Source organism: Salvelinus sp. IW2-2015, linkage group LG15, assembly GCF_002910315.2.
Source record: "Salvelinus sp. IW2-2015 linkage group LG15, ASM291031v2, whole genome shotgun sequence".
Taxonomy (NCBI): domain Eukaryota; kingdom Metazoa; phylum Chordata; class Actinopteri; order Salmoniformes; family Salmonidae; genus Salvelinus; species Salvelinus sp. IW2-2015.
The window spans coordinates 11,065,965-11,089,135 of NC_036855.1; the positions used below are offsets into that span (position 1 = coordinate 11,065,965).

Sequence of the window (23,171 nt, forward strand, 5' to 3'; positions counted from 1 at the left end):
TAGTTGCTTGTCGCAGTTGCTGGTACAGCACCGCCCACAACTGCAAGGCTCTCCAGAGGATGATGCGGTCTGCACAACGCATCACCGGAGGCAAACTGCCTGCCCTCCAGGACACCTACAACACCCGATGTCACAGGAAGGCCAAAAAGATCATCAAGGACAACAACCACCCGAGCCACTGACTGTTCACCCCGCTACCATCCAAAAGGCGAGGTCAGTACAAGTGTATCAAAGCTGGGACCGAGAGACTGAAAAACAGCTTCTATCTCAAGGCCATCAGACTGTTAAACAGCCATCACTAACACAGAGGCTGCTGCCTACATACAGACTTGAAATCATTGGCCACTTTAATAAATGGATCACTAGTCACTTTAATAATGCCACTTTAATAAGGTTTACATATCTTGCATTACTCATCTCATATGTATATACTGTATTTTATACCATCTATTGCATCTTGCCAATGCCGCTCTGCCATGTACATATATTTATATGTATATATTCTTATTCCATTCCTTTACTTATTGTTGTGTGTATTAGGTAGTTGTTGGGGAATTGTTAGATTACATGTTAGATATTGCTGCACTGTCGGAACTAGAAGCACAAGCATTTCACTACACTCGCAATAACATCTGCTAACCATGTGTATGTGACAAATAAAATTTGATTTGATATGTTGATAGAACTTCGGTAGCGTTTTCCTCAAATTTGCATAAAATCCCCACCTACAATAAATGCGGCCTCAGGATATGTGGTTTCCAGTTTGCATAAAGTCCAGTGAAGTTCTTTGAGGGCCGTCGTGGTATCGGCTTGGTGGGGAATATACACGGCTGTGACTATAACCAAAGATAATTCTCTTGGGAGGTAATACGGTCGGCATGTGATTGTGAGGTATTCTAGGTTGGGTGAACAAAAGGACTTGAGTTCCTGTATGTTATCACAATCATACATTCATACATTAATGGTTTGTCAAGATCTGTGTGGAAGAACTTGACTGACCTGCACAGAGCCCTGACCTCAACTCCATCGAACACCTTTGGGATGAATTGGAACGCCGACTGCGAGCCAGGCCTAATCGCCCAACATCAGTGTCCGACCTCACTAATGCTCTTGTGGCTGAATGGAAGCAAATCCCTGCAGCAATGTTCTAACATCTAATGGAAAGCCTTCCCAGAAGAGTGGAGGCTGTTATAGCAGCAAAGTGGAGACAAACCCCATATTAATGGCCATGATGTTGGAATGAGATGTTCGACGAGCAGGTGTCCACATACTTTTGGTCATGTAGTGTATGTATCATTAATTTAATAGCTTTTGGGTAATAAGAGCAGGTAGCGGTATCCCACCAACCGCTTGTCTATTCGGTTGGTGGCATACTTTGGAGTCGCTTTTCTTCTGAGGACACTCCCTGCTACCACTGTCCGACGTCACCGGCTAGGAGTGGATGTCTGTTATAAAAACACATGGAGAATTGAGGACAGGGGAAGGCTGATCGAAAAACGTATTTTTTTCAAACTTTATTATAGGCAAACGTATAGCAGAATAATTTAAATTTCCCTGTTTTTGAAAGCACACGGATGACGCGTTTTTCCGTTTTGGGAAGTAGGCTAACATGAGATTGGTGCGTTTTTTCTTGTGTTTTCTTGATGTCGGAGGGAAATAACAGTATTCCTGCCTAGCGGATTGGAGTGTAAATCCGCCATATTCGGCCTTACCACGCCCGGGAGTCGTTTATTCATGTATTTTCTCATCGAATGGATTATGGGACTATTACGATACGAAGACATGCTTTAAAAAAATATGTGAAGAGGATGACTGGGCAAGAATGAGAATGCTTATCACATAGAACATTACGTATGATTGTTTTAAACCGTTCTGATGATCATATTTAGGAGGAAAATCAGACTACCCAATTAGAATTTCTGACATTTAGTTAACTCCCCGAGCCACTGTTTGCTGACTGGCAGTCCGTCAGAAAGCGAAACGAAACGGGGTAGGGGGGGCAACAATTTCTCAAATAGCCTATACATTTTCCTCTCTCCCCAGGCTATGCCACATTATAACACGTCCATGTTTTTTTTGCAGCTGTAATGGCGTGATTTGATATCCGTTAATTGTTATCATTTATCGCAACTGGAATCTGCGTAGTGCATAAAGAAGAAGGAAAGGTGATTTTAAAAGAATGACCCTAGACGCCATAATGGCGTGTTGCCTAAGCGAGGAGGCGAAAGAATCCAGGCGGATCAACGACGAGATCGAAAGACAGCTCCGCCGCGATAAGAGGGATGCTCGCCGGGAATTGAAGCTGTTGCTTCTCGGTAAGCTAGTGGTGATGATGAGTGATGCAAATAAAGGCGAAAATTCATTTTGGGTGGTGCTGCGCGAGCTACTCCTGAAAACCAGACTAACTTTGTAGCCAGCCACACATGCCAAATTGTAGCAGTTCTATCAATCTCAAGTGTTCCAAAGCAATTTTATTTGAATATTGCTACCATTTATCTTTTTTTTTTAATCGCACGAACCATCCAACTATTAATTTCAATACGTAGTAACTAGGATGGTAGACTTGTGGTTTCTGTCTGTTTACGGACGAGGCCAAAGTCTAGGCGTTTTATTGGTAGCAATTACAGGGTCGAGAAATCCTGAACTAAACGAGTGTTTACCTGCACTGTGCACTACATATAACACACGTTCTTGAATGTTTCGAGTCGGAAAGTTTGGCCCAACAATCTGTGCACGCGACTCTCCCACGTCTCCGAATAAGACAGCCTTTTTTTAAAGGTACACTGGGATACGGCTTTCTGTTCAATGGTCATTTCAATTCCTGACATTTAACCTACCCATTGACTCATGAAGAATATAATTTATGAATGCCTAATGCTTAGCACAACTGTCTTTTTCTATCACACCCCCAAAATATAAAGGTTTATTCGTGTTTACAAACATGAAGACCTTAAGCAAGAAATAGGCTAATAGCTTTAAACATATTTTGAAGGTATCATGTGGATGTCATGGATTGTCAGTTCTTGCATCTAGAGCTATGTCTATGAATTTGAGAGGGGTTACATTTCCCCAGCTCCATCCCTCAGCTTCTGTATAGGCCTATATCAGGAAAAGTGGCAGGGAAAACGTTTTGTTAATTTTTTTATCCTAGAATGTAGGTTTAATGGACCATCTTTTACTAAGTTACTATTCATTATTCAAGTCTGTCTGTTATGATCCGTTTTGGATATAGGCCTGGCATACTGTATGATGAAAGTTACTTATGTAAAAAGGCTGGGTTGTAAATGGACTTGGTTTGAAATGGGCAGATGTAATCAAATCAACTCCTAGCTGCCTGAACTGAAAGCCAGCTCATAGGACATGGATCAGTAAACTGGATTTTCCTCACACTTTCTGCACGGCAGTAGCCGCAACAATTCTTTGAAATGCAGTATTGGTAATTCACAGAAGAAACGGGTCATTACTAACTAGAGGTCGACCGATTATGATTTTTCAACACCGATACCGATTATTGGAGGACCAAAAAAAGCCGATACTGATTAATCGGGCCGATTTTTTTTTTTTTTTTTTTTTTTAATAATGACAATTACAACAATACGAATAACACTTATTTTAACTTAATATAATACATCAATAAAATCAATTTAGCCTCAAATAAATAATGAAACATGTTCAATTTGGTTTAAATAATGCAAAAACAAAGTGGAGAAGAAAGCAAAACTGGCAATATGTGCCATGTAAGAAAGCTAACGTTTAACTTCCTTGCTCAACATGAGAACATATTGAAAGCTGTTTTCCTTTTAACATGAGTCTTCAATATTCCCAGGTAAGAAGTTTTAGATTGTAGTTATTATAGGAATATAGACTATTTCTCTCTATACGATTTGTATTTCATATACCTTTGACTATTGGATGTTCTCTATAGGCACTTTAGTATTGCCAGTGTAACAGTCTAGCTTCCGTCCCTCTCCTCGCCCCTACCTCGGCTCGAACCAGAACACATCGACAACAGCCACACCTCGAAGCAGCGTTACCATGCAGAGCAAGGGAATAACTACTCCAAGTCTCAGAGCGAGTGACGTTTGAAACGCTATTAGCGCGCACCCCGCTAACTAGCTAGCCATTTCACATCGGTTACACCAGCCTAATCTCGGGAGTTGATAGGCTTGAAGGTATAAACAGCTCAATGCTTGAAGCATTGCGAAGAGCTGCTGGAAAAACGCACGAAAGTGCTGTTTGAATGAATGCTTACGAGCCTGCTGGTGCCTTCCATCGCTCAGTCAGACTGCTCTATCAAATCATAGACTTAATTATAACATAATAACACACAGAAATACGAGCCGTAGGTCATTAATATGGTCGAATCCAGAAACTATCATCTCGAAAACAAAAGCGTTTATTCTTTCAGTGAAATACGGAACCGTTCCGTATTTTATCTAACGGGTGGCATCCATAAGTCTAAATATTCCTGTTACATTGCACAACCTTCAATGTTATGTCATAATTACGTAAAATTCTGGCAAATTAGTTCACATTGATGTTTATGGTTAGGTACATGTTGGAGCAACGACAGTCCTTTTTCACGAATGCGCACTGCATCGATTATATGCAACGCAGGACACGCTAGATAAACTAGTAATATCATCAACCATGTGTAGTTAACTAGTGATTATGATTGATTGATTGTTTTTTATAAGATAAGTTTAATGCTAGCTAGCAACTTACCTTGGCTTCTTACAGCATTCGCGTAACAGGCGGGCTCCTCGTGAGGCAGGTGGTTGGAGTGTTGGACTAGTTAACCGTAAGGTTGAAAGATTGAATCCCTGAGCTGACAAGGTAAAAATCTGTTGTTCTGCCCCTGAACAAGGCTGTCATTGAAAATAAGAATGTGTTCTTAACTGACTTGCCTAGTTAAATAAAGGTGTTAAAAAAAAGAATTTAAATGGCAAAATCGGTGTCCAAAATGACCGATTTCCGATTGTTACGAAAACTTGAAATCGGCCCTAATTAATCAGCCATTCCGATTAATCGGTCGACCTCTATTACTAACACGCTAACAGTGATCGTTCACTTTAGTTTTATGGGTGTATCGAAGAAGTCCAACAGTTGTTAAACGACTGTCCCCAAATGAGTTTGGGGAGTGCATATACAGTGAACTTTAGCATTGTTGACCTTTTTGCTTCATTGACATTCTTTAAGAAGAATGTAACTCAGTTAGCCAGGATAGCAATAGTGTGCAATTGCAGCTCACAATTCAGGGCGTTCCTGCATGTGGGCATTCCTTGCTAGCTAGCGGGAGCGACACCGGTAGACAGTGTCCTTTGCTCCTGCCTGCCAAACACCTGGCCTCACCGTAGTTAACAGAATTGCAGGAAAACAGTGCTCGATTGGTGGGAGCGAAGGACACTGTCTATCGGTCACCTCCCACTTGCACAGCACGGGGAGGCTGGGGCGACACGGTGTGTTAGCTAGCTTGATAGTTAGCGACACCGTGTGCTTGCTAGGTAACTAGCAGACGGTGTTGCCCTCGCCTCCCGCTTGCTGTTTGCCAGAGTCCTCCTTAGGACTAGCTGGCTAAGCTAGCACATAGTGTCCTTCGCTCCCACCTGTCGAAAACTTGCCTTCACAGTCGATAACAGAACTGCATTAAAACAGTGCCTAACAGCCGGCGGCGAAGGACACTGGCTACCCATGTACGGCTAGCTAGCTACCGTTGTCGGTCCCGCCCCTTCTTCTGGCATCCAACATTATTGTGCAATAACACCACCTACCGTACTGGAGAGCTTCCACCTGTCCAAACTTAACATGTACCAATAGAAGTATAAAAAGGGGTTCCTGCAGATGCAGGAATGCCCACATGCAGGAACGCCCTGAATTGTGGAACACAATTGCATCCTTCTCCAGAATAGTGGGTTCCTAAGTCGCTGTAAGTCGCTTTGGATAAACCCGTCTGCTAAATGGCGTAATTGTATTATTATTATATTGTAACTATACTAGAGCATTGGCCATGTGTCAGTTTCCTTACTTGAATGCAACCCCTCATACACCACTCAGAATACAGGGGGTCTCTAGAACCAGGCAAACCCTATAGAGTTCTGACACTCCACGTTGAGTGCAAACAGGTGGAGCCTCAGTCTGCTCATTGGCTCTTTGTCATCACAGAAGAAGTTTAAAAACGTAATTTGTGTAAAAATGTAATTTGTGTTAACTTCCTGAATTGACTGCCTTTAATTGGAATTGAGCCAAACCTTGCCTTAAAAGCGTCCACATGCTTCCCAGCCAAAACAGTTCAGAAGAGTTTGTGCATATACTATGAGGACGTTTTGGACTTTGGTGAGGGTTTTTTCGGCTGACCAGGCACACCATTTTTTTTCTAGAGGCAAGCCGAAGTTCGGCGTTGAAGTCTACGCCCGTTCGTTGGTGATTGGTTAACAGTAGGGATTCTTCAATAAAGTCTTTGTGGTCATTCAACGAGAGACTACTCCTTTTTATGCACGTTTTCATTGGGAAATACTGCACCAAACATATTAGTTAGATGTAAAATTGCATGACTAAGATCTCCTCTGCAAAATGATGACAGATTAATGACCGATTCTTAAATTATCTTAGATTAATTCAGACTATTTTGAGGAACTGTATACTGGCTACGGCATCTCAAAATGGACAAACAATACTATTGTGTTTTTTATGGTTTTCAAGCGAAGGTCTTTGAAGAGAGTATGCCAGCACACTTGTTCGGTTCACCTAGCCGACTTTGACTAACCGCCAGCCGAACTGAAGAATGCTGACGCCTTACCTAAAGTATCTTGATGGGACCACCCCTAAAGCAGTCTGTTTGTGAATTCAGGTGGGATCCTGGGTAACATGTATTCTATCACATACCATTGGACTGTCTGGTGCAAGTGTATAGGATACTTCAGATGCATAATATAAGAACATCAATATTATAATAGAAAGCACTATAAATTAAATGTATTATGTTAGGCTACTTCATTATTATTGTATTTATCCTTGACCATCATTTTTGTTGTCTACACGTCTACACGTCCTCATAGAAAGTAGATGCACAATTCACAGTAAAAAAAAATACAAGCAGTCTGTCTATGATGTAATATTTCCAAAATTGCGTTAGTTCCCTAAAAAATGACTTGTGTCAATGTTATGATGTAATCCATGTGAAAGAAGCTGGTAGAGTGATGGGGGAAGACTGCTGCCTTGATACAGGCCAGCCTTAATCTGTGTTCGTAACCAAGTGGGAATTTACCACATACGACTAGGAAAAATCCACTTGAACGACCCTCCAACTGGTAATTATTAGTGGGAAACTCGTCGACATCCCTGAGCTCCGATTTCTCCCACATGCAGAAAAACGTCACCTGCTAAGGAAATGACCTCAAACAGCATTTTCGGCAGTTAAACGTAACAAAACAGTATTTATAAAAAGCAAACTATAAATGTGTTTTTTTTAACTCTTTAAATTGCTTACAAGCTTGATCGCTGTACATTTAGGTTATGGTTTACGCATCTTGTCAATCAGCATTTATCAACGACTTCAAAGTACGTGAATGCATCCAACTGGTATTTACAACTTCACAACTGGTAAATCCCACCTCCCACTTGTTTACAAACGGAGCATTAGAACACATTAGTACTGGTCTCTATGGTTTAGGCCTGATTTACCTGCTGCTCTGTTTGTAACAATCACATCAATGCTCTATAGACAGTGGTGTTAAGTACTTAAGTACTAAAAATACAAGTACTACTTAAGTTGTTTTTTGGGGTATCTGTACTTTAAGTATTTATATTTTTGACAACTTATTTTTAACAACACTACATTCCTAAAGAAAATAATGTACTTATTATTATTCCATTAATTTTCCCTGACACTCAAAAGTACTCGTTATTTGAATGCTTAGGAGGACAGGGAAATGGTCCAATTCACACACGTATCAAGAGAACATCCCTGGTCATCCCAACTGATGATCTGGTGGACTCACTAAACACGCATGCTTTGTTTGTTAATTTTGTTTGGGTATTGGAGTGTGCCCCTATCTATCCGTAAATGTAAAAAAACAAGAAAATGGTTCCGTCTGGTTAGCTTACTATAAGGAATTTGAAATGATTTATACTTTTACGTTTGATGCTTAAGTATATTTGAGCATTTACTTTTGATAATTTAGTATATTTAAAACCAAATACTTTTACACTAGTATTTTACTGGGTGACTTTCACTTTTACTTGAGTAATTTTCTATTAAGGTATCTTTACTTTTACTCAAGTATGACTACTGGATACTTTTTCCACCACTGTATAGACCATTGGTTCCCAAACTGTGGGTCGGTACTCACTTGTGGGTCCCGGCAGGGGTCCGGGTGGGTCGCGGGATGCCATTTTTTTTGTGCATTTCAAAAACAAATATATTTTGTTATTTAAAAATATATATACATTTACATTTAAGTGTGAACTTAAATGACTAAAATCAAATAAAGTATGTAGAAAAGATAAGGGACTTATATATTTTTCTATATTTTTGAGAACTTACATGATTTTGTTATAATGTTCGAGCATATGAACACAGCATTAGCCATATCAAAATGCATAGAATTAGCTTAAACTGCAAAATTCTCTCAGCTCCATGCCAACATGTTTAAAATCGCAGGAAATTAGCTTTAAAAATACATGTTCCCTCTGATGCCAGATTTATATTTTTTACTTATTATTTGGTCTGTGTATGTTTTTTCACCACTCAACCCTTATGGTTGATTGCGACTCAAAAGACACCTCAATTGGTGGGCCATGAAGCAAAAAAGTTTGAACCCCTGATATAGACTGCCACCTTACCACATATATAAACTAGTCCAGTTGCCAACATTGTAACAACATATTCCCCATCCTCTAAACTCCAATGTAATCACTAGTATCTCAGCAAGCTAAATTAAGTGCAGGTAATCTTCGGTCTTTACAAGATCTGTGTGGTTCTAACTCAATTTCCCAACATGCTGTATGTATGATCCCAAAACATTGTAGCTTTCTCTACTTCCTGTGTTGCTGTGTTTGGGGGGACTCTGGGTTAGAGGGTACCACTTTAACACTTTCTGTAGGACCCTAACCGTATGCCTGGCAACACCCTTAGTCTGCAAAAGATCGACATGTACTTTACAACAGGACCAGCTGTCTGTAGTCCACTGGTTTCAGTCCCAGCCAAAGACCAGTTGATGGTTTCATGTCTACTATCTCTAGTTATCAGTCATTCACCAGGGACGTGTTCCATCTCTGACCCAGAGTTGCTCACTTTCTCCCCCAGGACACACCTGCTTGCCCTCCCCTCCTCTCCTTATTTACAGCTTCATGTAAATGAAGAGGTTCTTCTATCTCCTCTCAGAACTGTGTGGGGGGGAAGGGGGACGACAGTGATGACTGTGTCCCTAATGGCACTCTATTCACTTTACAGTGCACTTTTTATTTTTTTAATTTTTTGACAAAGGCTCATTGGTCAAAATAAGTGCACTATAAAGGGAATAGGGAGACATTTGGGACACATCCTGACTAATTCATCATTATGTTGTCCCTGTGTAGAACTAGTATAGGATATTAAACTCCAGTTGTGGTTTGATGGAGATAAGATACCTCATTATTATGTTGGCCCTGTGTATCAAATCAAATTCTTAGTCACATGTGCCGAATACAACAGGTGTAGACCTTACAGTGAAATGCTTACTCACAAGCCCCTAACCAACAATGCAGTTTAAAAAATAAGAATAAGAAATAAAAGGAACAAGTAATTAAAGAGCAGCAGTAAAATAACAATAGCGAGACTATATACCGGGGGTACCGGTACAGCGTCAATGTGCGGGGGCACCGGTTGGTCGAGGTAATATGTACATGTAAGTAGAGTTATTAAAGTGACTATGCATAGATAATAACAGAGAGTAGCAGTGGTGTAAAAGAGGGGGGAGCAATGCAAATTGACTGGGTAGCCATTTGATTAGATGTTCAGGAGTCTTATGGCTTGGGGGTAGAAGCTGTTTGGACCTCTTGGACCTAGACTTGGCGCTCTGGTACTGCTTGCTGTGCGGTAGCAGAGAACAGTCTATGACTAGGGTGGTAGAGGTACATTTAGGTTCTGTTGAGGACCTCTGTTAAGGATCTCTCCAGGATCCAGATCGCACATCACAATAGTTTATGTATCCATAGAGATGTTGTTCTTGGTCACTGACCAGGTCAAGAAATCGAAGGAGCTGGCAGGAGCAGCCGGGAAAGGAGATTGTGTGTGTGTCTGAATGTGAATAGGGCTGTAATAGGTGATTATGGATTTTGGTTTGTTTGTCCAGATGCTATCCTTGTCTGGATATAGTGCCTCGCACTTCTTCAATTACCCATGTATTCCTTCCTTCCCCATCCTCACCTCAACCCTCTCCCCTTTTACCAGGTACTGGAGAGAGTGGGAAGAGCACCTTCATTAAACAGATGAGAATCATCCATGGTGCCGGCTACTCAGACGAGGACAAGCGAGGCTTCACCAAGCTGGTGTACCAGAACATCTTCACTGCCATGCAGTCCATGATCCGCGCCACAGAGACCCTAAGGATCCCTTACAAATATGAGCACAACAAGGTAAGGAGGGAAAGAGGGAATGGAAGTGTGTGTGTGTGTGTGTGTGTGTGTGACAGTGAGAATGAGAGAGATGTGTTACTGAGAGTAATCTCCTCCTTTATGCTATCTTTCATGGAACAGTCGTCCACAATCACATCCTGTCTGTTTTGGCACTTCCTGTGTCTTCCTGTCATGCTCATCCAACCCCCCTCCATGTCATCCAGCCAAGGGTTTGTGTGTGAGTGAGAGGAAAGTCATCTGGTGTACTAAACCTAATTCTGCTTATTCGTTTGACCAAATAGTGGTGCTATTCCCTTCCAGTTACAATAAGTTGGGTCTGCAGAAAATAAAGTTCTCAAGTCACATTTAGAACTGCAAGTAATTCCACATGAAACTGGCCAATAGAGGAACTGAGACCTATCTGTTATCGACTGGCCATGTCTCATTTGAATCCCTAGGCCTGGTGTGACATCTGACCATGTAGTCTCATGTTGTTATTTGAGGATAGGATGGTTCCCTTATGTATGTTCAGTGGTTTATCTGTTGTTCGTTAGTGTTCATATAGTCTTATTGATTAAATCACAAGTGGCCTGTATTGTATATGAAGCCTGTGGTATTTTCCTGTTGTGCTGGCTTAATGATTGGATACCTTCAACAGGGGGCAGTAGCATGTCATTCCCAGGTTGTCACCAGGAAAAAACAATCACTTCCTTTTGGGGTTTTGGTAACAAGGTACAGTAGAAATAAGTCATGAGGTGAGGCCAGATAAGGAAGTGAAGACAGTCATGTGACATAGGGGAATTCATTTTCCTTTTTGTAAGTAACATTAGAACATGATACTTCTGGAGTTGGGCTATGTGGTAGCTTCATATTAGGCCCTAAGAGTCATCTGTGGAACGGCATAGTGAAAGAAAAAGGTCGCGTTTTAGGTTATTTTTTTGCAGGCTGTGCATCTCAGAAGATTCCTATATGATATTATTGGACTTCCTGAGATGTTAATTAAACACCTCTCCAGGAGTCATGGGATCTGATCATCTGTGCACTACAAAATAGACCACCTGGAACGCGGCCATACTTATCAACCGTCAAGATTGCCTGCCTCTGCCTGGGTTATGCTTTAGTCCCATTTCAGACACATAGAACCTTGAATTGATGTCCTTTAATTGATATGTTTGTTTCTGTCGACTGAAAGTCTAACTTGGAGGTTAGACCTTAATCAGTTTTTTTCCTCTCAGGGCAACGCTAACGTGGTCCGAGAGGTGGATGTGGAGAAAGTCAGCACGTTGGCAAACCCCTACATAGACGCCATCAAGTGTTTATGGAACGATCCAGGCATCCAGGAAGCTTACGATAGGAGACGGGAGTACCAGCTGTCGGACTCTACCAAATAGTGAGTAAATGAGATCTCTAACTCTACTTATGAAGGCCATTCCTGCGAGTTGCTGACTTCAATCCCCACGATGTTATAAATACTGTACTTTATCTATGGTCAAATAGTTAGTAAATAGTTAGTAAATACGATATTTCATGGTCGAATGTTCCCTAGGCTGCCAACTTAAAATATCCAACCATGTCTTTGGTCATTTTTTTCTATACTTTCATATATTATCATCACCTGTCAGTGGGCACTCACACTGTCAGTGGGCACTCACACTGTCAGTGGGCACTCACACTGTCAGTGGGCACTCACACTGTCAGTGGGCACTCACACTGTCAGTGGGCACTCACAATACTTTTTTTGTCTCCGTAGTTACATGAATGCGCTGGACCGGATCTCAGAGGCCTCTTACCTTCCCACTCAGCAGGATGTGCTGAGAGTTAGGGTCCCCACTACGGGCATCATCGAGTACCCCTTTGACCTCCAGAGTGTCATCTTCAGGTATGCCAACCATCAAGCTCACTGGGCTATTCTATTCTAACAAAGCAACAATGGAATAGAATGACACCCTGAGATGAAGGATTGTCTCAGTTCTCACACTAGCCACTGATTATATGTACTATTCCACTTCCATATTGATGTAGTGGGGAGAACAGACCAAATCAAATTTATTTATATAGCCCTTCTTACATCAGCTGATATATCAAAGTGCTGTACAGAAACCCAGCCTATAACCCTAAACAGCAAGCAATGCAGGTGTAGAAGCACGGTGGCTAGGAAAATCTCCCTAGAAAGGCCAAAACCAAGGAAGAAACCTAGAGAGGAACCAGGCTATGAGGGGTGGCCAGTCCTCTTCTGGCTGTGCCGGGTGGAGATTATAACAGAACATGGCCAAGATGTTCAAATGTTCATAAATGACCAGCATGGTCAAATAATAATCAGGATTAAATGTCAGTTGGCTTTTCATAGCCGATCATTGAGAGTATCTCTACCACTCCTGCTGTCTCTAGAGAGTTGAAAACAGCAGGTCTGGGACAGGTAGCACGTCCAGTGAACAGGTCAGGGTTCCATAGCCGCAGGTAGAACAGTTGAAACTGGAGCAGCAGCACGGCCAGGTGGACTGGGGACAGCAAGGAGTCATCATGCCAGGTAGTCCTGAGGCATGGTCCTAGGGCTCAGGTCCTCCGAGAGAGAATTAGAGAGAACATCCTTAAATTCACACAGGACACCGGATAAACAGGAGAAATACTCCAGATATAACAGACTGACCCTAGCCCCCCGACACATAAACAACTGCAGCATAAATACTGGAGGCTGAGACAGGAGGGGTCAGGAGACACTGTGGCCCCATCTGATGATACCCCCGGACAGGGCCAAACAGGCAGGATATAGCTCTATCAATTGATGTTATATTCTTGGGGCATCTACACTCAGTGGCCAGTTTATTAGGTACACCCATCTAGTACCGGGTTGGACCCTACCTTTTCCTCCAGAACAGCCATAGTTCTTCAGGGGATTGAAATGTTGCTCAATTGGTATGAAGGGACCTAATGTGTGCCAGGAAAACATTCCCTTCACCATTACACCAGGCAGGATGGGGCAATGGACCCATGCTGCTTATGCCAAATCCCGACTCTGCCATCAGCATGATGTAACAGGAACCGGGATTTGTCAGACCAGGTGATGTTTTTCCACTCCTCCATTGTCCAGTGTGGGTGATCACACGCCCACTGGAGCCGCTTCTTCTTGTTTCTAGCTGATAGGATTGGAACCCATCCGTGACAAGGACCGGCCAGTTGGTCATTCCGAGATACTGTTCTAGACACCACTGTTGTAGTGTGCTGTTATTTGCACAATTCTCGCCGTTCTCCTTCAACCTCTCATTAACGAGATGTTTTCGACCACAGGACTGCCGCTGACTGGACGTTTTTTTGTTTGTCGCAGCATTCTCTGTAAACTGTGGACACTGTTGTGCATGAAAAGCCCAGGAGACAGACCGTTTCTGAGATACTGGAACCAGCGTGCCTAGCACTGACGACCATTCCACGCTCAGTCGCTTAGGTCACTCGTTTTGCCCATTCTAATGTTCAATTGAACAGTAAGTGAATGCCTCGATGCCAGTCGGTCTGCTTTTATATAGCATCCCAAGGCCACGTGAACACTGTCTGTAGGAGTGAACCATTTTGGCAATGGGGTGGTGTACCTAATAAATAGTGTGTAGTACCAGCTTGGAAGTTCACTAAAACAATGATCATGTAGCGAACACGAATAGGACCTACAGTATATTTCCATGCCAACTCTAGTGGTACTCAAGTTGAGGTCGACCGATTAATCGGAATGGCCGATTAATTAGGGCCGATTTCAAGTTATCATAACAATCGGAAATCGGTATTTTTGGGCGCCGATTTGCCGATTTAATTTTTTTTTTTTTTTTTATAAAAATAAATAACATTTATTTATTTTTTAAAATATTTTTACACCTTTATTTAATCTTTATTTAACTAGGCGAGTCAGTTAAGAACACATTCTTACTTTCAATGACGGCCTAGGAACGGGCAGAACGACAGATTTTTAACCTTGTCAGCTCCCGGGATACAATCTTGCAACCTTACAGTTAACTAGTCCAACGCTCTAACACCTGATTACATTGCACTCCACGAGGAGCCTGCCTGTTACGCGAATGCAGTAAGCTAAGGTAAGCTGCTAGCTAGCATTAAACTTATCTTATAAAAAACAATCAATCAATGACTGTCATTGCTCCAATGTGTACTTAACCATAAGTTATATTTAGCTAAAAGAAATCCAGGTTAGCAGGCAATATTAACCAGGTGAAATTGTGTCATTTCTCTTGCGTTCATTGCACGCAGAGTCAGGGTATATGCAACAGTTTGGGCCGCCTGACTCTTTGCGAACTAATTTGCCAGAATTTTACGTAATTATGACATAACATTGAAGGTTGTGCAATGTAACAGGAATATTTAGACTCATGGATGCCACCCGTTAGATAAAATACGGAACGGAATAAAGTCAAAGGTATATGGTTTAGAGAGAAATAGTCGACGCGTTATAATTCCTGTAATAACTTGCGGCTGAACTTGAAAGGGGTTCCTTCATTATTTTACCGTTCATGTCTTCCATAGAGAATGTGTTGATCTACTTCAAATAAGGTCTGTGTTTCGCGGAGGAGCAGACTGACAGGGGACCATGCAGACAAGCTCTGCGTTCTGCACTACAACCTAAAACTTCTTAACTGGGAATATTGAAGACCCATGAAAGCTGGTGATTCGTTTTAACATATGTTCTCATGTTATTTGAGACTAAATTGATTTTATTTATGTATTATATTAAGTTAAAATAAAAGTGTTCATTGTTCATTCAGTATTGTTGCAATTGTCATTATTACAAAAATGTGTGTGTATAATATATATAAATACATTTTTTATATAATTTTTTTTTTTAAATCGGCATCGGCTTTTTTTGTCCTCCAATAATCGGTATCGGCGTTGAAAAATCATAATCGGTCGACCTCTACTCAAGTCATCTGCACTTAACGTTGCTCCTCTGTTCCAATGACAGGATGGTGGACGTGGGGGGTCAGAGGTCAGAGAGGAGGAAGTGGATACACTGCTTTGAGAACGTCACATCCATCATGTTTCTGGTGGCACTAAGCGAGTATGACCAGGTGCTCGTAGAATCTGATAATGAGGTGAGAGTTGTTGTTAACTGTACTGTATGTCTATTTAACACACACACACTCAACAGGGCCGGCGTTATGGGTGGGGCTTAGGGGTTCTGCCCTACCGTACTTCCTTGCCTGTCCCAAATAAAATATTAAAATATTAATAATTTTTTACTGAGACGAGCAATGACAGACTCAATCTCAGAGAAAGCATTAAAGCGAGCTAAACAGCGCCCCTCTGTCTCAGTATGTGTAGCCCATGTATCTGATTCTGTCTAGCCAAAAAGGGTTATGGCATGTCATACTCTTTTTGGCCATAAAGCATCAGGTACATGGGATATTTTATTTTTTATTTAACTAGGCAAGTCAGTTAAGAACAAATTCTTATTTTCAATTACGGCCTAGGGTTAACTGCCATGATCAGGGGCAGAACGACAGGTTTTTACCTTGTCAGCTCGGGGATTCGATCTAGAAACCGTTCGGTTACTGGCCCAACGCTCTTACCACTAGGCTACCTGCCACCCCGGATATATATAGTAAGACAGAGGGGCGCTGTATCGCTCGCTCAGATGCTTTCTCCAGTGAGTTTCAGCTACTTGCGAATTAAAGGAAAGTTGGCGGGTGCACAGTATGCTGTTCAGATGCTGGAATGATTTTGGACGAACGTGCGAAAGTAACCTACTTTTTGAAGTGATTTGTTTGACAATCAGATGAAAAAAATGTACTGGTTGTGTTAATGCCACATTAAAAAGGTAATACATTTTTACAGTTAAATGACATGTCTTTTACTATTAAACCCATAAAAAAAAACAGGCGGTCCCGTGAAGAAATAAAAACAAACAAAAAAACTTACCCACCTATGGAAATCAAATGCCCGTCCAAATGATTAGTTCTGGCGCCGGCCCTGACACACCAACAAAGTACACCTATTTGACTATTTAGTTAGCAGCACTTTGCATGAAGTTACATCATTTGACAATAGGACTCCCAATAATATCCAACAAAGCAAGTTAAATACAGGTCTCTGAAACGTTGTACAACTCTGTCACTCAAATTACATTATTACAATGGACAACAATGTGAATATCTGTGGCTATGGTCTTCTCTCTCAACTATGGTGTACAATAGACACGTGTATTAGAGGCACACCTCTGCGCTTTTGAAGGTGAAAGGCTTTTCCTTATTTAAAATAATGAAGATAAGACTGCTTTTTTCAGCTAGACTTCCCTTCCACTTGGAAAGCAGTTGTAAATTACTCCTACAGCTGTTTTGAATACAGCCTCGGGGCGACAGAACTTTCTCGAAGGCACACCATCTGTTTGTTCCCAGCAGTTTCCAGCATGCTCTTGGCTTTTTCACTGTCTGTGTCCTTAGGGGAAAAAACAATGTTTATGGTGACGATACAATAGAAACAGCATAAGACCAGTTGGTTGGATGTAAAGCTGTGAAATTTGATCGTTTTGTCACCTGTACTTCAAACCTCCATGCAAATCTGAGAATAATGAGACCTGAAAGATTGCTTGTGGAGCACCGCACACAAATGAGCAGAGATTTGTGACAACACTCTTGTCTAAATGGATATGGCATCATAGAATGGACTTTGTGGATCACTTGAGGTGCGGTGTGTGTCTAGCAGTGAATGTAAAGATTAAAAGTACATAGCAGCCCAGTAATGAAATGAAAAGGCATCTGGAGGCCATCTCTCTCTCCGATGTTAAAACCTGTACTTAACGGGATAGTGTAGCTGAACTATCCCTCTTAATGAAAGCAGCTGTACTTAAACTGTTCTTCTACTCTCGTTTCTCTCTCAGAACCGAATGGAGGAGAGTAAAGCCTTGTTCAGGACCATCATCACATATCCCTGGTTCCAGAACTCTTCCGTTATCCTCTTCCTCAACAAGAAAGACCTCTTGGAGGAGAAGATCATGTACTCCCACCTGGTCGACTACTTCCCAGAATTTGACGGTGAGTGGCCTCTGGGGGAAAATATATTTCCCTTTTACTTAAAGCCCACGGGTATAATGGTTTATGACTTGTTAAAAGCATTCATGAGCCTTTTTATAATGTGTAATAACAAGGCTTATAATATGTTTGTCTCTAACATAGGTCCCCAGAGAGATGCCCAGGCTGGCCGCGAGTTCATCCTGAAGATGTTTGTGGACCTGAACCCAGACAGCGACAAGATCATCTACTCCCACTTCACCTGCGCCACAGACACGGAGAACATCCGCTTTGTGTTCGCCGCCGTCAAAGACACCATCCTGCAGCTCAACCTGAAGGAGTACAACCTGGTGTGAAACCATAGAGTTCGAATATTAGAAGGAACTTCAGCATGAGCACAGCAAGGCTGGGGCCCAGAGACCCTTCTCCAACTTATTCACTGTCAAATCTGTGAAGAAAAAAAATAATGGTTGCATAATATTAATTTATTGCCATTGGTGACCCTTTTATTTTTTTCTATTTAAAAGAGAACATGATTGAAGGGTTTAGGGCGTTTGAAGGTCAATGTTGGATATGTAAAGCACAGTTCCTCCAATTATTCTAATTGTTTTTAGCGTTATTTTTTTTAAAGACACTCAATGTGGCTGCTGGGTTCTGTCCAATGCCTCTGAACTTGATTCCAAGGTGCTCCCGCCATTTAGTTTTTGATTCGATCTAGTCGGTCCATTCCAGTGCCAGTCTGTGGCGTCCACTCTCCTGCTTGTCAACTAAGACCTCTGGAGTTCTAATTCATGAATGAACACATTTTTTCCCCCTGAAAGGGTGAGAAGTGTTGACACTGATTTCTTGAAATTATTGTTTTGATTATTGCATCCACTTTAGTACCGTTTGACGTGTACAATCAGCCACACAGTAGGGTCAGCGGTCAGTCATTTAACTGGGCTGTATAGTGAGGGGGCATCATGATGCTCATCACCCATCGCAGTCCCTAGGGTCAGGAGTCAGTTATTTTGGAATCAAGTTGTGCTGTACCAGGCTTTTTAAGGTCCTATTTATCGCCGATGCCAAAAGGATGTAGCGTTAACTCGAGGCTCCCTTTCACGCTGTTAACTAGAAAGAGTATTGGAGGCAAGACAGGACACAGCCTTTTGAAGGATCCAAGAGTTTACCGTGCGCACGTGTGACCTTTTTAAAGTGTTTCACCACGTTTTTGGTTAGACTTTTCTCCCCCATCTTGTATTAATTGTTGAATGCCAAAACCACTTGTTTGAGTCAGTAAGCCAAGCCTGACAAAACACTCATTCACTGGAGTCCATAGGGTCGTTGTTGTTAATGCCAATCGTAGTGGCCAATCGTTTTGCGGCCATTGTGAGGATATGATAATACTATTGACAGTAGAAGCTGAACTCCGCTAGTGACCGGTTGTGAGTATGTGGACGGTTGTAACCATAAGCCCCTTTATTAATTAAAGGCTTGAGTTTGGTAATCCTTAAAGTATGAAATGGTTATTTTCTTTTGCCCAGACAGAGGCAGGGACTGGCGGATGGAGGACCTTGCTCTACTGATGGGTGACAGTCAGATGTGAGAATCTGCCTTTGAAAGAGGTTATTCTCTCATAGAGGGGCTGCTAGTCTTCTTTCACTGCCTGGACTGAGCTGGGCCACCGCAAATGCAGCTATGGTAGCCAGTCATAGCTCCGAGGTCTCACGTAGACTGAGCAAACACAATGCAGCTGTGTCCTTTTGATTGTCCAATCACAGCACGGCTGTCCGACTGTTTTAGTTTGTTAGCAGTGGAGATGATTAGTTGTTTCCCACGTTAAAGGGGGCGGAGCATTGAGCACAATTTGTACCAAAGTAATCCCTCACTTCTGATTGGCTCCAGTGGCTCTGACCCCCAGTTATTTATCTGAGTATATCCGTTTTTTGTAACAATGCCCTAAACATAAGCCTGTAATTGACATTGAGGCATAGTGCAATTATGAATGCTATAATCATTGTACATCTCTCAATTATTTATATATACAGTTGAAGTTGGAAGTTTACATACACTTAGGTTGGAGTCATTAAAACTCGTTTTTCAGCCACTCCACAAACTTCTTGTTAACGAACTATGGTTTTGGCAAGTCAGTTAGGACATCTACTTTGTGCATGACACAAGTAATTTTTCCAACAATTGCTTACAGATAGATTATGTCACTTATAATTCACTGTATCACAATTCCGGTGGGTCAGAAGTTTACATACACTAAGCTGACTGTGCCTTTCAACAGCTTGGAAAATTCCAGAAAATGTTATGGCTTTAGAAGCTTCTGATAGGCTAATTGACATAATTTCAGTCAATTGGAGGTCTACCTGTGGATGTATTTTAAGGCCTACCTTCAAACTCTGTGCCTCTTTGCTTGACATCATGGGAAAATCAGCCAAGACCTCAGAAAAAAAATTGTAGACCTCCACAAGTCTGGTTCATCCGTGGGAGCAATTTCTAAACACCTGAAGGTACCACATTCATCTGTACAAACAATAGTACACAAGTATAAACACCATGGGACCACGCATCCGTCATACCGCTCAAAGGACACGCGTTCTGTCTCCTAGAGATGAACGTACTTTGGTGCGAAAAGTGCAAATCAATCCCAGAACAACAGCAAAGGACCTTGTGAAGATGCTGGAGGAAACAGGTACAAAAGTATCTATATCCACAGTAAAACAAGTCCTATATCGACATAACCTGAAAGGCCGCTCAGCAAGGAAAAAGCCACTGCTCCTGAACTGCCATAAAAAATCTAGACTACGGTTTGCAACTGCACATGGGGACAAAGATTGTACTTTTTGGAGAAATGTCCTCTGGTTTGATTAAACAAAAATAGAACTGTTTGGCCATAATGACCATCGTTATGTTTGCAAGCCGAATAACTCCATTCCAACCGTGAAGCACAGGGGTGGCAGCATCATGTTGTGGGGGTGCTTTGCTGCAGGAGGTACTGGTGCACTTCACAAAATAGATGACATGAGGGAAGAAAATGATGTGGATATATTGAAGCAACATTTCAAGACATCAGTCAGGAAGTTAAAGCTTGGTCGCAAATGGGTCTTCCAAATGGACAATGACCCCAAGCATACTTCCAAAGTTGTGGCAAAATGGCTTGAGGACAACAAAGTCAGGGTATTGGGAGTGGCCATCAGAAAGCCCTGACCTCAATCAACCCTATAGAAAATTTGTGGACAGAACTGAAAATGTGTGTGCGAGCAAGGAGGCCTACAAACCTGACTCAGTTACACCAGCTCTGTCAGGAGGAATGGGCCAAAATTCACCCAACTTATTGTGGGAAGCTTGTGGAAGGATACCCAAAACGTTTGACCCAAGTTACACAATTTAAAAGCAATGCTACCAAATACTAATGGAGTTTATGTAAACTTCTGACCCACTGGGAATGTGATGAAAAATAAAAGATGAAATAAATCATTCTCTATTATTCTGACATTTCACATTCTTAAAATAAAGTGGTGATCCTAACCGACCTAAGACAGGGAATTTTTACTAGGATTAAATGTCAGGAATTGTGAAAAACTGAGTTTAAATGTATTTGGCCAAGGTGTATGTAAACTTCCTACTTCAACTGTATGGCAGCATCCATGTTGGCTTTGTAATCATTACTTTTTTGCCAGATTGAATGTGCAGTATTGAAAATATGTATGTCTAATATATGGCTAATTCATTTGGGAAAAAACATGTTTTTAAGAGGAGAATGTATATATTTTTTTGGCAGTTAATGTTTCAACAAGAAACCAAGTGAAGTTTTAGATCTGCATAATGAGCAATCAATATGATCTAACGGAACGGTATGCCAGAAGCTGCAAAAGACTGCAGACTCCAATTACAGGGCTAATTCCATTGGTTTCGACCGAAATACTGGCTTCAGGAAATGAGCACTTGTCCTAAGTATTACTAGATGAGGGCCCTTTTTGAAAACACTTAATTTCTTCCTTTCCTCATTGGAGTAGTCACTGATCTAGCATGATTGGATATGTTAAAGCAAGAATCCCACTAGTCACAGATGTCAGTTCAACGTCTAGTTTAGATTTTTCATTTGTTTGAATGTGAAATCAACAAAAAACAACATGTCATTGGATTTAGGTTAAAAGTTAGTGAAAAAAATACATTCTCTTACGATGACTTTTTTTTCAAGTCCAATCAGTTTTCCAAGTAGATTTTCCAAGTTTTAGTTGAAATGACTAAAACAACATTGATTTAATCAGTTTTTGTCCACTGGGATCCTACTGCCAGATTAGTGATTTCTCCAAAGAAGGGAGGCAGGAAGGATGTATGAAAGTATTCAAACAGGGCTTTGGTTTCCCCTAGTCCTCCCCACACTGGGACTACTGTGTTCCGTTGGGGCTTATTGTTCAGGGGCCATTTAACGTAATGCTGCACCCCCTGATGTTTCTTATGTTCACGTTTAAGACTGAGCTGTGACCAAGCAACGGTTCCGATGCCCAGTAAGAGCAAGCTGTTAGCCTCTCAAAAACACCTTCCAGTGTCTTTTTGCTGTCGAGGGTCCACGAAAACAACCCTAGATTAGAACCATCCCGAGTTCCTACATGCTTGAACCTATCCTGGGTTGTGTTCATTAGGCATRCAACGGAAAATGTTTTCGAAAAATAAAGAGTTTTTTTATTGGACAAGGCCAGGTTTCAGTCAGTTTTATTCTATTTGGTGCCTAATGAGCACGACCCAGTTCCTTCAGATCTGTAACATTGAAGGAGTAGGGGGCAGGGGCTAGGGAATGGGACGTGGGGGTGTCTTTTTACAGGCACCTGATTACCAGAGTGGGTCATGGGTTAGAATGCAGGTAGGTGATCAAATGTGGCACTTTCCATAATGGCATGTGCACCACGCTCACAATATGCTAGGCACACACATTTGTTTGAATAGATTTCAAATCCAGTTGAGGAATGTACATTAATAGAAGCTTTTGCATTTGTTTTGATGGCCAATCATCAGAATGTACATTCTTTCAAATGTATTTATGAACTACATACAAGTGATAGAAAAAGTTCACATGTACATGTGCCTCCTGCTCTTATTTAATTAAGGAACACTTCATCATGTTTCCGCTCTCTAAATGAGTATGTATGACACCTGTATGAACATGTTTCAGTATTCACACCGAGACCAGAAGGCTATATCACGAAGCCAGCCAGAAAGTAACAGGAAAGAGAGCAAAATTTATATTTGAAGCGTGCACGCACACATGCACGCACACACACAAACAAAGTGAGCGTAGATAGTTGCCATAAAGAGTGGCAGATAGCCTAGCGGTTAAGAGTGTAGGGCCAGTAACCAAAAGCTTGCTGGTTCGAATCCCTGAGCCGACTAGGTGAAAAACATTTCTACTTGCCCTTGAGCAAGGAACTTAAGCATAATTCTCAAAGGCGCTCTGGATAAGAGTTCAATTAAAATAATGAACTCCTTTCCTAGAGGCGCTTGACAGATATTTACCTTGTGAGGTCACTGGCTTTGGTGCAATAGAGACCATGACAAGGAACAACTTGTGCAACATTTCAATAGGCTATGGAA

General features: G+C 41.6%; 1 protein-coding gene across 2 annotated transcripts; it reads left to right on the plus strand.

Annotated features, from left to right (window-relative positions):
* The first annotated feature begins 1,417 nt into the window (after positions 1 to 1,417).
* Positions 1,418 to 22,278, plus strand: LOC111974605 (guanine nucleotide-binding protein G(q) subunit alpha). 2 transcript variants are annotated; one of them, XM_024002469.2, is made up of 7 exons: positions 1,418 to 2,315; positions 10,430 to 10,614; positions 11,829 to 11,983; positions 12,344 to 12,472; positions 15,548 to 15,677; positions 17,462 to 17,615; positions 17,757 to 22,278. In XM_024002469.2, exons 1-7 carry the CDS (start codon positions 2,180 to 2,182, stop codon positions 17,945 to 17,947), a joined length of 1,080 nt encoding a protein of 359 aa, XP_023858237.1. In that variant the 5' UTR covers positions 1,418 to 2,179; the 3' UTR covers positions 17,948 to 22,278. The 2 variants fall into 2 exon arrangements, with proteins under 2 accessions (XP_023858237.1, XP_070303030.1); XM_070446929.1 differs by having other exon boundaries at positions 17,462 to 22,278.
* The last annotated feature ends 893 nt before the right edge of the window (positions 22,279 to 23,171 follow it).